Genomic DNA, 16,726 nt, shown 5'->3' with positions numbered 1-16,726 from the left:
GCAAAATGTTAATTTCCAACAATAACCATGATTGATGTTCTTGTTTTTCACTGCACTGTATATTTTAGACTATGTGCTGGAGTGAGTTCCCTTTATGTGTCAGTTCTCTGCCTTTGTACATCCACAGATGTTATTGAAGACAGACAGTAGGGCTTTAAGCCAAGCTGATTGAGACAGGAAGACAGAAGAACAAGCACTCAGACGTGCAGGCAGACTGAGAGGCCTACAGGAGCTCACAGGTTCGGGGGTCAAAACACTCACAGCACTTGGTGTATGTACAGGAGCTTTCTTTTTTCAGTTCCTTCAAACAATACAAACAACAAACAATTATTTCTCAGTCTGCCAGTTTGATCTGCCCACCCGCGCATCCCACAGTGAAGCATCCTGCCGTACATCCCAACAAAAGGCTGTCAGACGCCTTCGGGGGCCAAAGGTGTGGCAACTTTCCAGTCAGCTGTGAAGATCTGCACTTGCTGAACAAATATCAATCATTTGCTCACACAGATGTATAAGAGCAGCACATTTTCCATACATTCACATGATGCCAGACACACAGATGCAGAGTGAGTATTGGATTGCTGCGAGTGCACACATGTGTCTGAGCAAGGGGTCTGTGTAATAATGTAGAAGGGGGAGGAGGAGGACGAGGAGGGGTGCTTGCAGTGTCAGCTGCTGTTGTAAAGCACAGATTTCCTGAACCTCCAAACATATGGTAAGAATTGTATTCATGACGGCATTTTATCACTGATTAAACCCAGGATTGGCAAACAGAGGCAGAAATCTGGAAGTGGGTACTGTATATGTATCGGTTTTATAGGCTTATAACATATTACTCTCAGAATGAAAATGTTCTTGCGTTTGCTTATCCTGCTTCCTATCTGTAGGGGACTATGGTTCAGGAGAAAGTTAGTTTTTGGTCACTGATTTCTAACTCACTGATTAACGTTCTGACGTTCAGAACAAATTAATCTGTCATACATGACAGCTATCACTAATGCAACATGACACAGGCCATCTGGAAGATTCATCAAACACTTTGCATTCCAGAGGGAAACAAATCCACAAGACCTGGTGTCATAGAGAGCTGAGTTCACTATTGGGTTAGCTTCTGTTCTTCTCTTCCTACCAATTTACCAAAGTAAACTTTCTATCTAGTGTGCTCTGCACCTGAACATCAAATCTATATGAGCTTTTAGATGCCAGTGTTTCTGTTACGAAAACCCATGCTATATGTAGTTAAATGCTTCTAAATATAAAGTCATCAAAATATGCCACCGTCTGATCTTTCTGCTTTGTAGAAATTAGAAACCATATGCAAAAATACATTTCATCCTCTGTGGACTCTATAAACCCTCTGGCTTGAAGATCACCTTTAATGACTTTCACTCTGATTCAGATGTTTTTTGACTCGGTGCCACAAAGATCACTCTGTAAACACCACACATTTATTTCCCCTGCCGTACAGCAGAGATCTCATCTGTTTTTTTCTTTTAGGATGATAAAATACTTCAGAATATGAAACAAGTGCTCCCGATGCGTTGGCTCCCACACTCCTGAGCACTTCTATGAATGACTGCAGGGAGTTCAGAAATGTTGGCACGCTGCCTATCAGTGCAGCTGTGGAATATTGGAGAGATGGGAGAACGGCAAGCGGATTAAACGGGGTCAGTGGTTAAATTTCAGACTGTAAACCATCACAAATTACTGATTACCTGCTCCGGGGTGTAATCTCTGAATCGCGTTTGGACCACTAGATCCACATGACTGGATTCATATATTCGAACCTGACCTTATGGGGGACATAAAGAAAACCATTTTTTTGTGTGTTTGTTAAATATCATAGCGACCATGTAAGCTGAGAAGTAGAACATCTCTCAAAGCAGGTGCCAAATGTGATTGGCTACAGGCTGTAGCCTGCTTAGGGTAAGCCCCCCTACACCAGAAAACACTCACACAGAGTATTGTGCGCAGAGCTCCCTCGTCGGGCTCCCAAGAGAAACATATTCGGACTCTGTGCGATTTTTACAGGAGTCTGCCATTGCCAAGATGAGATGCGGCCTATTTAAGACAATCACATAATTTCGTTGGGAGTCAAAAGGATCCGTGGTGGTCACTGGGTAGAGAGAGAGGGGGAGAGAGCGGCCGAGTGAGCGTAGCTATGAGGGAGGGAGGGAGAGGGGGGGGGGGAGGTTGTAGGGCTGTCTGAGTGGAAAGAAAGAAAATGACTTGCCGGGAGAGAGGACTGGAGTTCAAGCAGTTTACCGCGATTGGAACTCCGCATGGAAATAAATGGAGACCAAAGTGGTTAAACTGAAGCCTGCATGCGAATCTCTTTGATGCTTCATTCATCTAAAGCAGAAGTGCTGCCTCTGCTGCTGCTGTTGAATTGTTTTATTTAAGATATCGATACTGCTGGGAGGTGTGTTAAAAGTGATCCACGGACATGAATTTCTTGCGTTTGTCTTGCGCAGCGTGCAGAAACTGGAGACCGTCGTTTTTCCACCTGCTGTGGTTTCTCACCCTGGGCAACGTAAGTCTGCGTGCATGCTGCTCATAAAGTTTTCAGGAACTCAAATAAGCAAGTGCTTTCTGCATAATTACTCAAACAAGTTCATTTGCACTTCTTCTTCTCGCGCAGAGCGTTCTTATGAATGCTGGTGCTGACAGTGCCGAATGTGATCAAGGCGCATCTATTCTGCTACGGTCTCTCAATTTACCTCAAAACACAGGTAGGCTTTAAACAAGAAAAACAGAGGGGGGAAGTGTTGATGTGTTTTTGCCACTGTAATGATGTTTTTGTGGGTTGCTGGTCTGTTTTATGCTTTTCAGCTGAATTAAGACAATAAATACTTCTCGCTCGCTCACCCATAAAGCGGTCAGCAGCATCAAACGGCGCTCACCTGCGTTGTGCGTTACCGCCATTCACCGCTGGGGGGCAACCTGTACCCTGACTCGGAGTCACTAGTTGGTGCATGCTGCAGAGGATCTCAAACTGTGGTCTACAGCAAAATAAGGAATTCTTTCATTCTGTAAAAGTCGTTTCACTTATTTCACGTTACATGAAAGGAATTATTTATTAACGTGTCAAGTCAACAAAAAAACACACACACACAATAAAAATGGCTCCCAGAGCAATCTAGCTGGGACAGTGACCAAACTCTTCCTTGAGGATGCAGTGATGCCTGCTTTGTCAATTATTAGTGCCAGCAGTTAAGAGCGAGGCTTTCATCTGTTCTTGTTTTTGTGGATCTAACCCCATGTGGTGTGATGACTCAGCAACTTCTTTGCAGTTCTCTACCAGATCTTTTGTTGTTGTTGTTGTTGTTGTTACCATGAAAGTGCATAAATATGTCTGCATAAATGAACTCTCTGTGAGCACATGTGCGGATGATCTGAAACAGAAAGGAATGGGAAAGCCCTCGCTTGTGTTTTGAGTTAGTGTCATAGGCAGCGCTTCAACAATTACTTCTCCTTGTTAATGTGTCAACATTCATATGTTAGAACGAGTTCATATGCAGAATTCATATTTTCATTCCTTTATCATCTTTAAGCCAAGGTGCCCACTGGCTGAAGACTTCATCAGTGCTAATGGCACTCAGGAGCCACTAAACCAACAAACCAACAACTGCAGGATCTTGTCTCAGCCTTGTCTGTCTCTCTCTTTCTGTGTGCATGTGTGTGTGTCTGTGCGTGTGTGTGTATGTGTACTCTGTTCTCGCGGACTCTTTGTTTGTATACTGTCAGACATGGGTCGCCGCAGCTGTTTTTTGTGTGAGGGTGGGACAAGCAGTTAACTGGAAGCAACTGTGTGTCTATGCATTCGGGGGATGTGGACAGAGGCAAAGACAGAGAGGACCATTTTCTGGGTTTGCTTAAGAGCTTTGCTTTCCGCATAGAAAATGCTTGAGACTTGGGGCATGTGTTTGCTCTTTGCAGTCCTGTAACTCTGAGATAGATAAGACTGGTGACATGTCAAGGCTTTGCTTCCTGCCTTAGCTGCCCATGCTAAAACTTATGCAGTCGTAGCAAATCAACGTGCTTTAAATAATTCACCCGCTGCTGAGGACAGGGTGCTGTGTGTAGATACACTGAATGACCAAGATGCACCAAAAAGCAGGCATTGGCACAGGCAGGGATGACACACAGTCTGCCACCCTGCATGTTTTTCCCACTGCCAGAACCTGTCTGTCTCAGTGCTATATATACTCATTGTTAGGTCTTGCTAAAGCAGGTCAGCCTGTACGGTAACTGGGACATGCCCTTATTGACTGTCCAATGTTGTTGTTATTTCTGTGCACTTTAACCTGAAAAAAGTGACACCGTATCACTTTTGCATGGCTAAACACATTTACAGTGGCCATTCCAGTACTGTGCCAAAATCAGCCATGATGCTCTTATGTCTGTTTGCTGCCAGATTACTCTTAAAGCATCAACTGTAAAATGTTTTAAGCTGTGTGACTTAAAACACGACAGCATCGAGTGTCCCTTTTAACTAAGTTCCCAGGACAGTAACAAAAGTTATGGTAAAAATGAATAAATAAATAAATAATTTAAAATGAGAGCAATCATGCACATTTAACACAGAGCAGTGCATTGGTTAGTGCAGTCACTTCACAGAAAGCAAGTCCTCTGTTTGAATCCAGTGTGTGTGGAGTTTGCATGTTCTCCTCGTGTCTGCGTAGGTTCCCGTAAGTTCAACTTCCTGCCACAATCCAAAAGTAATCTTAATTGTCCTTTCTTAACTGGTTATATCTGTGAATATCCATGTGAATGGTTGTCTGTCTCTGTGTGTCAGCCCTGTGACAGAGTGGTGACCTGTCCAGGATGTACCCTGTATGGATGGATGGATGGATGGATAGATGGCTGGCCATCATGCACCTTTTCTATATATATTTCAAGTATATGCAAGAGTGAATATGTTCATTTCTTATAAAAGATGTCCCTTAGTCTGTTCTGCCATTCTTACTCCTCAGATGACCTTAAGCAATATTCTCTGTCACATGATTTTTCCTCAAAATGAAACTTGGACCAAGGCAGGGAGTCAGTATAAAATCAGCTACTTTTGATTTGACCTTTTGAGGAAAGCCCGTTAATTCTTATGATCACAGCATGATTAGACTTTTAACTGGACTACAACACAAGGGCTGACAATGACATTCAACCATCTCCCTTTATGACTTGCTGTTATCCAGTTTGAGCTATATAAAAGAAATAAAGTACTTGGTCAAACATGATTCACTCTCTACTAAAAGGCCTGGAATTGTCTAGAAAGCTTCCTTTTCTCGTAATCCTCTTTTGACCCCGTCAGCAAAAGTAAATGAGGCAGGCAGAGGAGAGCTAACAAAGAAAAGCAAAAAGCTGTAGTTTTAGACCGTGTTGTAACCAAGGCAGCAGCTGACACAATGTGCAGCAATTCACAATTAATTATGTTGACACAACAAATTAGTATAGATTTACCATGAGGCTAAACATTTATTTTTTGTATCTGTAAAAATATAGTCTTCTCTCATCACAGTTAAAACCTCTCAGCAGGCTTTCAGTTGCATAGTTCCAAGTTAAGAAATGTCTTTATATTTAATATGTCCACATTAAAAGACTAGATATAGTTGCTTTTTGTGGCTGCCTTTTTTGTGGGTGTTGTGATTGCAATTTTCACTCAGTGTTTCATTTGTCTTTTCACATTTCCTGTCCCTTTCCTTGCCTCTTCTTCCTTCAACATCCTTTATCTCCAGAATATGAGATTGTATCTCCATATGAGGTCGACCACCAAGGCGCTTACGTCTCTCATGAAATTGCCCACCACCAGCGCAAAAGGCAGCGCAGATCCCTCGCTTCAGACGCAGACTCATCTGTCGCTGAAAGCATCAGCGAAACAGTCCACTTCCGACTCAGAGGCTTGGGGCAGGACTTCCACATGGAGCTGAGGGACGCCTCGGAAAGCCTGATTGCACCTGGCTTCACCATCCAGGTCCTGGGAAAGAATGGCACCAAGAGCCTGAGGGCCTACCATCAGGATGACCTCTGCTTTTACCAAGGGTCACTGAGGTCAAGGGTCAACTCCTCTGTGGCACTATCCACATGCATGGGGATGGTGAGTCAAAACAAAGATGGGCTGCAGGATGGGTTCTGAAGATAAGAAAGGAAAGTCAGTAAATAGTTCAGATAAAGGGTGTGTGTGCATCTGTATCAGTCAAAAAGACTTCACGGTAAATTCATCATAAAAGTGCATCTCAGGGACATTTTTATATTGCTTAAGTTTTGGCAGCATGTAGGTTTAGCAGTGAGTTCTCTAATTGCACTCAATGACCGAGAAAAAAAAACGAGCTTGGGAGCCAAAGAAATTTGGCTCATCCTGGGACCGCTGATACTATAAACACTGAGTGTCAGAGTTCTTGTCATGGCAAAACCAGGGAGGCAGAAAGAGAGAGGTTATTGACCTTTTTTGGATTTCAACACAAAGTTTGGAATATAGTAACTTAACACCCCGAGACAAAAGACAGACAGTAAATTCAATTCAATTGCAATTCTTTCATTGTGAGACGCCATACTTTTTGATGAAACATTATGACTCTCGACAGTATGCTTCTATGGCTGTCTTTCACACAGTTCTTGAGTCAGTCCATTGTCTGTCTGATGTGCAGAGAAAATTGACTTAAATTGACTTAAAAACCCACCGAATAAGTTGGCAAAACATACACAGGAGGTTCTCGTTCCAGCGTGTCATGCATTATTAGTTGTAAGTCGGCTAATGAATAACTAATGGATGGAAAAGCTAAGCTTCATGTTCACATCATGCTTGCTACAAGCCAGGAAAATTCTAAAAATACACATGGGCCAAATATGCCATGACAATGTTTTGATGGTATTTTATCTTTACGTTTAGCACATGGCGTTTACTACACGGATATAAAAATATTTTGAATATTCCTCCAACAACGAGAAGCACCTTTGCATCATCTTGAAGGCCGCAACATTTGCAGCTGTCACTGCTTAAAGAGGATTGAAATGGGTGCAAATCCAATCCAGGTGAAATTAAACTCTGAGCACTCTAAAAGCTACACAGACAGTAAGTGGATATCCACATGCGAACCTGAGCAGATTTATTGGTGTTTAAATGATCAGCTGTATTTGTGTCTTTGGTCAGAGTGAAGCTCGGTATCTGCTCTAGCAGTGTTTGGAAGCAATTTTATTTTTCTTTCTACTCGTTAATGTATAATAAGTCCATCTTTTTTAGGCATAAAAGTCATTATTATGCAGTTTGGGCTAAAAATGCTGACTGAATCAATCTGAATTAAATCCTCTGGACTAGTTTACATTCTGTTTAGATTTACTGGCTAAATTCCAGTTCTCGCCTTGGTGGTCCTCCTGTGCTGCATGAACATAAAGAAGAAATTACTGCAATAAGCTCAAGTGAGGTAGTGCCACGCTAAGACCCCAAGTGTTATATTAACCCTCTTAGCAGTCTGGACTAGAGAACAAAGGACTTAATTAATACAAAAACTTACCTACACACTTTTTCGTTTTGAAGTCAGCATGTTCTTTACGCTGGCTGCCAGTAGAGTTTAAAATGACCGTATGTACACACACAGAGCACTAAATCACCAGGCTCGAGATTATTTCTTACAAAATAGACTGCTGCTTGCAGTCTTCGTTCACAGGCTCAGCATGTGTTAGTTGTTTCACACATTTGACTGTAGACTAGTGGAGACAGAGCCTTTCAGCCTGTGGCACTTGTGGCACAAGGCATTGGAACGGTCTACCATTACAGCTATGTTTAGTTGACTCAAACCTTTTTTGTTCAACCAGACTTTCTGTTGAGAATTTTATTGATTTGTTTGGTCTTATTGTTTCTTTTTATTTGCTATTATGCCACTTAATTTCATTATACATTCTACTCTTTTTCTGTTGTACAGCTGAAGCTTGGTAAAAAGAAGAGAAGTTCTCAAGTGTTCCTCATTTTGTTCTTCAACATCAGTGGAATGCTTCATTTGTCAGTTGACATCCGTTAGTGAATGCATTCAGGCCAGTGGGATATAAGCTTTCATCTGAAAAAGAAATATTGTTTGAACTTGTTTCTTTTCACAGTTTTACCAAAAGCAAATTCCCCTAAAAACCAGTTTGACCACATTTCACTTAAGCATGGCTTTTAGTGTTTTTAATTAGGCTAAAATAAATTCCATGTTGGTTTACTGTTTATATTTCATTGTAAGGGACCACTGCTGTGTCTGAGAATTGCCCTCTAAAACTACAGGCAGAGAATGGCACATTTCCAGGGATGCTTCTCTTCTTCTGTGTGTGTGTGTGTGTGTGTGTGTGTGTGTGTGTGTGTGTGTCTACATTTCAGAGCAGATCCCAATAAAAGATCCAGCCAAAAGGTCCAGGGTTGCAGAGACTGTAAATGTTGTTCTCACGGCTGAGGCGGGCTAGGACAGACTGGGTCAGGGCATCATTGGGAATTTGGCTTTTTCTGATGTGAAGTTGGGAAGTGCAAAGCAATATCAGCAGGCAAAAGTATTTAGATTCTAGGGAAAAGATCAAGCTGGTTACTGATTTTCAAAAAAAGGGAAGAATGCATTTTATTAAGCGCTAAACTGCATATAAGAATTTTTCTGCATACGTTTTAATATTTAACTTCACCACTGTCACACAGTCAGTGTTGATACATAAGATGAGTTTTTGCACTAAAGACCTACATACCTATAGGGTTAAACTGGCTGTGCATAGTGCCAGTCTTTTAGGGACTTAAGCCATTTACATTGTTACGTTGTGGTGTCAACGTACATGATACCTCAACGGATTTTAAAATGAAGATGTTTAGATTGATTTAACGTTAATATAAGCTTTGGTTAAGGTTCAAAGTTCTTGGACAAGTGTTCAAGTCCAGCCAGTTAATCTAAGTGTGTGTGCGTGCTACAGATGTTGCATACAACTGGTCAAAACGTCATAACAGAGTTCACTGTACTTGAAAGCATATGGGAGACCTTGCACTTTGGCCAATTTGCTTTAGGAAGGAACAGGTAAATATTGACCGGAGCAGCACTGCACCTGGACTCCAAATGCGCAGTGATACAACTTAGATTAGACTCTTTCATCACATTTGTTTGCGCTGTCATTCTTAAAAAATAAATTAAAATTAACACCATCCATCTGTGTTTAGAGTAAGCTGCAGGGTTAGGCAGTGTAACATTGTTAAAGCCTATTTATAATTTGCCTTTTCAACTCTCATCTTCTGGCAGCCCATGCAGTTGATGACAGGAGGGTGATCAGCCGTAAAAATCTCTGACTTACAAGCAATGAATTGATGGAATAAAAGTTTCAGGCCAATCCCACTGATCACCTGCCAAAGGGTTTCTTACACCAGCACACACACATGGAACAGCCCATCATAAAACAGTTCCTTCTCTGTGTCGACTTTATGCTGCAGCATGATATGCTTTAGTCCTGCTTTTATGGATATGAGGCTATTGAGGAGTGATATGCAGAAATTGTTCCAATCTGGTAACTTTCTTTTCATCCCTATGCCTACATATGGCATCTTGTGCAATTTTTGGTCCAAACAAAGGGGAAAAAAGATGTTATTCCTGAGATCTTGAAACAGAAGACAACTGGAGTTCTTTAGGTTTGTGATGACATTTTACCTCTCATCCAAGGTTTCACAGGGATTTCATCCTTAACCCACAGGTGATGGTAATGACCCATGCCTTATTTCACACCTTGAGATAACTCACATGATCAATAGTAGGTCAGTGACCTCAAGACCACTTCCAAAGGGGACAACCCCTTACTAGGGGTAAATAGCCATTTTAGACCTGTAAAAGCATCCTGGATAAGAGGTGAAACATCTTCATACACCTAAAGAACTCCAGTTGCCTTCTTTTTCAAGCTTTGTTGAAAAACCTACTCAGACACAAGATGTTTAGCATGCCGAACTAATATGTTGAACATCGTTATTGTCATCCAGCCTACCTAACAGCAGCTAGTTGACATTGTGAACTCACCAGCATGGTGGCAAAATGTAAAAGAATGTTGTAAGCCTCACAGAGCTGCAAGCATGATTTTTATCTGTAAATATGTTAACTTTGAGACTTGGCTGTCTGCAAACCCCATGCTGGAACCTGCTAGCTTAAATTATTGAGTTATTATGATTCATTTTCTCAAATATTTTTCTGTATGCAGCATAGCAGCAGCACTGTACTACCAAAGTAACAATTTGGTCTTATTGTGCCTTTTTGTATGCTATTTAATCTCCTGCTAATTTGCATCCATGAACATTACACAAAGGTATGCATAATAACCTTTTTTCAACTAGTAACTACTAATAAGCAACTGCTTACTCTCTATACAGTATGTCCTTTTTTCACATCTGTACTTTAACCCTGTGCTTCACCTACATCTGTATCAGTTTGGCTAATTTTACTCAGACTTGTAAAGCACACCTTCCTTTTGTATCAAAGGGAAATTCTTAATGTCCTGCCACTACAAATCACTTGGAAGGTATGTGTTTTCCACTTGTAAAAGGATGGGTGTGTTTCTTGCCTCGGGGCACGCAATCATGGTAATAATAGAATGCTGCACATTTCTTCCACCTCTGGGATTTCCAAGCGAATATGAGGGATGGGTCTACTGATGTTAGTGAAGCTTTGAAAAGCACATAGTGTGGTCTTGGCAGGTTGCTATCACCATTTCTCAGTAGATACTGTGCACCCAATGATGTGAGAACAGTTTTATCAAGGCTTCATCATTCATGGTTTCCTCCACCATACCACGGAGATTAAGTAATGAGGACCTCCAGTTTGTGTAATCCGTGCTGGATATTTTGGATACAGTGGGAATCTCTAATTCGTAAAGAAATGCGCATTAAACTAAAATATGACCCGAGAGAGCAATTCACAGTTGTTCAGTTAACTCTGTCAACGCAAAGCTCACAATCTGAATCCTTGTCTTCGGCTGCTGGAAGTGTAGCCATCGTGGAATCAGTGTGGATGACAAATAAAGCATTGCAGCATCATCTCTTGAAGCACTTTGTTCTGTCAAAAGACGGATTGTTTGGAAATGTGAAGCCTTGTGTTTGAGATGCCAAAGTTGCCACGTATTTTTGTCGAGGACAGCGAGGAGGGGTAGAGATAAATAACGACAGAAACATATACAGCCTACAGTCAGGTGCATCTTGTAATGCACTGAGCGCTTCCCTGCCTCATTTCCGTTTTCCTTCTGTTTCTTGCCCGCCTACTCCCCCCCCCCGTTCTTGTTGCTGCTTGTCTGGATGAGTCTGACACAGAGTCCAGCTGTCTGCGCCCTCCCAAGTAGTATTTCAGCATTTTATGACTGCTATTTGCACTTCATACTGCGTACTGTGTAATCCGATGACTTTGGCTATTTAGGAAAGGGACCAGTGTGACCTAATCTCTTAACATAGCAGCCTGCACACACACGCTCACGTACGTATTAAATTAAAGAAAGTGCATGTATGTTGTTTGTGCTCAACTCAAAAACTGCATAAAAAAAGATAATCTGTTTTTGTCTGTAACGACATCCTTTAGCTTTGTTTAAATTCATTGCACACACAGTACAACACCTCTGCGTGTCTAGTTTTCTGTCACTGAAACTTGATGTATTCAGTAATAGAACACTTAAAATGAAATCAGCATATTTTAGAAGAGCTCACAGCCAACAGTTAAATACTGTGGTATCAACATCTGGATTGGATATCTGAAGCACAGGACAAAATACATTGACAGCATTTGTAAAACAATTAGATGCATTGATCTATCCTTCCAGAGAAACAGTCCTTTCAGTCTATGTGACAAAATGCAGATGAGAGGAAACAGGATAATATGTGGAGGAGTGACTCATGGTCCTTTTTATGATGGAGCTCCAGACACAAGCATATTAGCTGCTCATCCCTAACTTGGCTTTGCGATGCTTTTGAAAGAGCTTTTCATGCGCTCATTTAAAATATTAAAGCGACACTGATGATTTGACCCAGGGAAAAAAGTGAAGTTGCATAGACAAAATATTGAAATGCCATGACATGGCAGTAAGCTACCATGGTCAGCTCCAAAAATCACTTCGTATATGTGTAGACAGATATCAGAATCAGAATCAGAATCAGAATCAGAATGGGTTTATTGCCAGATGTTGAGGTTTACAACATTAGGAAATTGCTGCGGTGCTTCAGTGCAGACAATAAGAATTAAAGTGCTATGTAGAAAGAAAGATATGTGCATGAGATATACATGAGATATATACATGAGAATAAGAATTATGAGTGCTACGTAGAAAGATATATACATGAGTGCAGGTGGTGATCAGTGCCAGACATGAAATGATGCAGTGACACAGCGTAGGGTCATGTGTTGGTGGCGGGGACAGTCATGTGGTTATTGTTCATGTGTCCAACAGCAGAGGGGAAGAAACTGTTCTTGTGGCGAGAGGTTCTGGTGCGAATGGACCGGAGCCTCCTGCCTGAGGGGAGCAGGTCAAACAGACTGTGTCCAGGGTGAGAAGGGTCAGCTGAGATCCGGGCTGCACGCCGCAGTGTCCTGGAGGTGTACAGGTCCTGCAGAGATGGGAGTCTGCAGCCAATCACCTTCTCAGCAGAGCGCACAACACGCTGCAGTCTCTGTTTGTCCCTGATAGTGGCTCCAGCGTACCACACGGTGATGGAGGAGGTGAGGATGGACTCGATGATTGCAGTGTAGAATTGCATCATCGTCCGTGTTGGCAGGTTGAATTTCTTCAGCTGCCTCAGGAAGTACATCCTCTGCTGGGCTTTCTTGATGACGGAGGTGATGGTGGGCTCCCACTTCAGGTCCTGGGTGATGGTGGTACCCAGGAAGCGGAATGAGTCCACAGAGGTGATGGGGGTGTCAGTCAGGATGATGGGGGGGAGTGGGGCTGTGTGCTTCCTGAAGTCCACAATAATCTCCACTGTCTTCTGGGCATTCAGCACCAGGTTGTTGTGGCTGCACCAAGACACCAGACGTTCAACCTCCCTCCTGTAGGCAGACTCATCCCCGTCAGAGATGAGCCCAATGACGGTGGTGTCATCTGCGAACTTGATTAGCTTGACAGACTGGTGGGTGGAGGTGCAGCAGTTGGTGTACAGGGAGAAGAGCAGAGGAGAAAGAACACAGCCCTGAGGGGAGCCGGTGCTGATGGTCCGGGAGTCCGAGACATTCTTCCCCAGCCTCACGTGCTGCTTCCTGTCCGTCAGGAAGTCAGTGATCCACCGGCAGATGGGATCAGGCACATTCATCTGGGAAAGCTTGCCTCGGAGATGGTCTGGAAGGATGGTGTTGAAGGCAGAGCTGAAGTCCACAAACAGGATCCTGGCGTAGGTTCCTGGGGAGTCCAGATGCTGCAGGATGAAGTGTAGGGCCATGTTGATGGCGTCGTCTACGGACCTGTTGGCTCTATATGCAAACTGCAGGGGGTCCAGGAGGGAACTGCTGTGTTACAGCAATGCTGAAAAGACAAAGCAGCCAGTATACACAAACTGTAAGATACTTTAGTAAAAGAGTAAAAGAGTGAACACTGTCACTTTGAAATGTGGCCATAGCTATCTTGTTGTTCATGCTTGCTGACATGTCTCCAGTGGAAAGCCTTTGGCTTCGGTTGAAATGGCGAACCACTTGCTCTTGACCTGTTTGCTTCATGTATTGTACTGTAAATGCTGTTGCAGCGAAGTATCATATGCAAATGTAAACAAAAGTGGAAATTAAAGGTTTTTTCTAACCACATGACTTATAAAGTTGGCAACATACAGCTGCAAATAAGTCAAATTTAAATAGTGCAGCTCTGAAAATATCTTCTCTGTAGATACAGTTCTTTTTGAGACTGAATGTCAGCCAGATTTCCCTGCGCTGTCTAAACTACTGCTATTAGCTATCAAAAGATGTCTGTTTCTATAACAACCGCAAGCTAAACAGTCAGTACACATGCTGCAGGTTTAAATCCTATGGTTGATGTTCTCTCACTCAATAGGTTTCCTTTCTTGACTGTCTTGTTCATTGCAATGGATTGACTAAAAATAACCACATACAACAACAAAAAAAATGATGAAAAGGGATTTTTTTTAAATGTTCTTGGCAGTCTTTCCCCTGTAGAGCTGCTTTACCATATCACCACACTAATGCCCCAGTGTTCAATCCCTGAACCACCCACACAGAAAAAATAAATACTTAGCATGTGAAGTTCTGATGGTTGGCGGCAGCACAGTTCAGGTCAGAGGCCTCATCGTGACTTGGAACCAATTGTTGACAATTGTCTGTGATTACACAGCGCCGGGGCGGGTGCCATGTGGAATCACGCACCGGTTGTCACATGTGATATAAGCAACAATCCTGGCTGGGGTATTTCTTGACCGTTGGCGGGCCAGCAATGGTGGAAGGTGGTAACGTTTTAGTAAGCCTCTTTCTCACTTCTTTCTTTCCCTCAATAACTGATCACGCACCCTCATCTTTCTGGCATGGAATGTTTTGCTGATGTTAATTCCAGAGAAGGTTTGCAACTTTGCAGTTATTGAGTCACCAGAGCGTTGGCGACTGTTGCGCATTTTCCGCTTCAGCATTCAACAACTTTACGTGGTCTGGCTCTTTGCGGCTGTTGCTGTGGTTCCTAAACGCTTCCACTTTGCAAAAATACCACTTAAAGTTGATTGTGGAATATCTAGAAAGGAAGACGTTTTACAGACTGACTTCTTGCAATGGTGGCTTCCTATTATAGTACCATGCTCGAATTCAGTGAGCTCTTTAAAACGAGCCACAATTTTTTTTGTAAAAGAAGATTGCATGGTTAAGTGCTTGACTTTTACACTCGTGGCAATGGGACTGAAAACAGCTGAATTCAAAGACTAAGCAGTCTAGGCCTACATTTGTGTCCATATAGTGTTGCTGTTTGTAGGTAGCTTTCATCTGTGAAACACCAGTTACTGTATAGTGGGAAATGATCATTATCTGAATATGGGACATCTGTAAATAACAACTGCTCTCCTCTGGCTTGAGCATACAACTTGACAGTAGGATTTGAAAAGTACCCCAGCAGCCTGCCCCTCCACCCCATTTTACCATTAATGTCACACTCTAGGAATCATGTGGTCAGTTGGATATATAATTCTTTCATTTACCTGTGTTAATATTCATAATTTGATAATATTGCAAGGAATACGCCATTCTGACAGCTGTAGAACCAATCATGCTAATTACTTCATAAATGCACAGTACTGACAATAGCTTTTTTTACTACAGTATGTGATTAAAGCTGTAAACTGCATGGTCATTGTGGTCATAGCTGACACATCTGTATCGACCTCATAGTTTTCACATGCAAAGCTCAACGCGGTACTTTCCATAGACTCTGCTTCGCTAGTTCTCTGACCTGTATGAAGGGTAAACGGCCCAGGTTGATGAGTGATGATGAAAAAATTGGTTCTGAAGACCTTGTCAGCATGAAAGACATCACTGTTTGAAATTTGCTCCTGCGAGTCTAACTTATTGCTACCAGAGATTCCCCTACTTAGAGATATGGAAACATCTGCAGACATCCACACATGCAGACTTTTGAGTTTCACATTTATGAGCCCTGATTTTCCAGCTGTCTCTCCCACTGTTTTGTCTCACACACAAACTTCCACTTTGTACTGTGTAAGGACTGACTTATGCACATACACACACAAAGACACATTAATACACACTCACTACCTCACCACTGCAACTGTGTCACTGTGTCTCTGTTAGCCAGCATCTGACTGCAGGGATGAAGGGCCTCATACTCCACTCACAGTGAAACAAAATGAAAGAAAAAAAGCAGTGGCGACTGTAGTCATTTAAACATATTTTAGGGAAATGGTTGTAACTGCCAAGTGCAGTTAAAGTACAAACACTACATGCCAATTGACTGTCATCACAAATGTGGTGCATGTTTAGAGAGACTGAGAGTGAAAAAGAGAAGAAGAGAGCAAGGGAAACCATCTCCAACTGTCTGAATCTGTTGTGTTGATAGAAGTTTATTGAAAAGCTGAATATGAAAGCTGAAATGTCTCTTTGACACAGACAGGGATAGAGGGAAAAATAAAGCGAGAATAACGTCAGCTTAAAAAAATATTGTGAATAATTGTCACTGTAAAATGTAGAGATTCAAAAAGGCTTTTGACTCAGTTTATCCACTGAGATTAATAACAACATGCCACTGCTACAATTCAGACTGACCCAGTTAGAACATTTATAAATTAAAATTGCTGTGTCCTTAAATATGTGCAGATATATTGACAGTCATGTGAAAAATAAGCATTTCACAAGATTCTATGCAATTCTTGAAGAACTAAGTACACCCCATTATTAAGTAGCGTGCATAATGACCTTTGGCAGCGTTAACCTGAAGTAATTCTTTAAGACTTTTGTGGAGGAAATTTGGCCCTCTTCTTTACAACTTTATGGGCATTCATTTATCCGCAGCTTTCTTAAGGTCCTGCCAAAGGATTTAAAACCTTGTTGGGGTCTGGACTTTAACTGTACAACTGCAACACCTTGATTCATCCCTACTCCGACACAGCTGAATCAAATGGTTTGATCTCTTCAGCATGCCATCATGTTTGGCAAAGGCCTGATAACAAGCCATTCATGTGATTCAGGTGTGTGGGAACAAGGATGCATCTAAAAGCTGCAGGACGGTAGCTCTCGAGGACCGGGATTGGGCACCCCTGCTATACAGCATATATCATGTTTAT

General features: G+C 42.2%; 1 protein-coding gene across 1 annotated transcript in view; it reads left to right on the top strand.

Annotated features, from left to right (window-relative positions):
* Positions 1-2,245: 2,245 nt before the first annotated feature.
* Positions 2,246-16,726, top strand: part of adamts16 (ADAM metallopeptidase with thrombospondin type 1 motif, 16) — a 52,946-nt gene continuing 38,465 nt past the window's right edge. Inside the window, exons 1-3 of the mRNA XM_085291108.1 lie at positions 2,246-2,530; positions 2,639-2,729; positions 5,733-6,091. Of these exons, the coding sequence (XP_085147234.1) occupies positions 2,444-2,530; positions 2,639-2,729; positions 5,733-6,091 (537 nt within the window). The 5' untranslated portion in view covers positions 2,246-2,443. The remainder of the gene's footprint in view (positions 2,531-2,638; positions 2,730-5,732; positions 6,092-16,726) is intronic.

Source organism: Mchenga conophoros, linkage group LG11, assembly GCF_057382185.1.
Source record: "Mchenga conophoros isolate Kocher_MC1m ecotype Shallow Benthic linkage group LG11, M_conophoros_male_GT1.1, whole genome shotgun sequence".
NCBI lineage: Eukaryota > Metazoa > Chordata > Actinopteri > Cichliformes > Cichlidae > Mchenga > Mchenga conophoros.
Note: the sequence above shows the minus strand (reverse complement) of the source record. Positions and strands in the feature narration are given on the sequence as shown.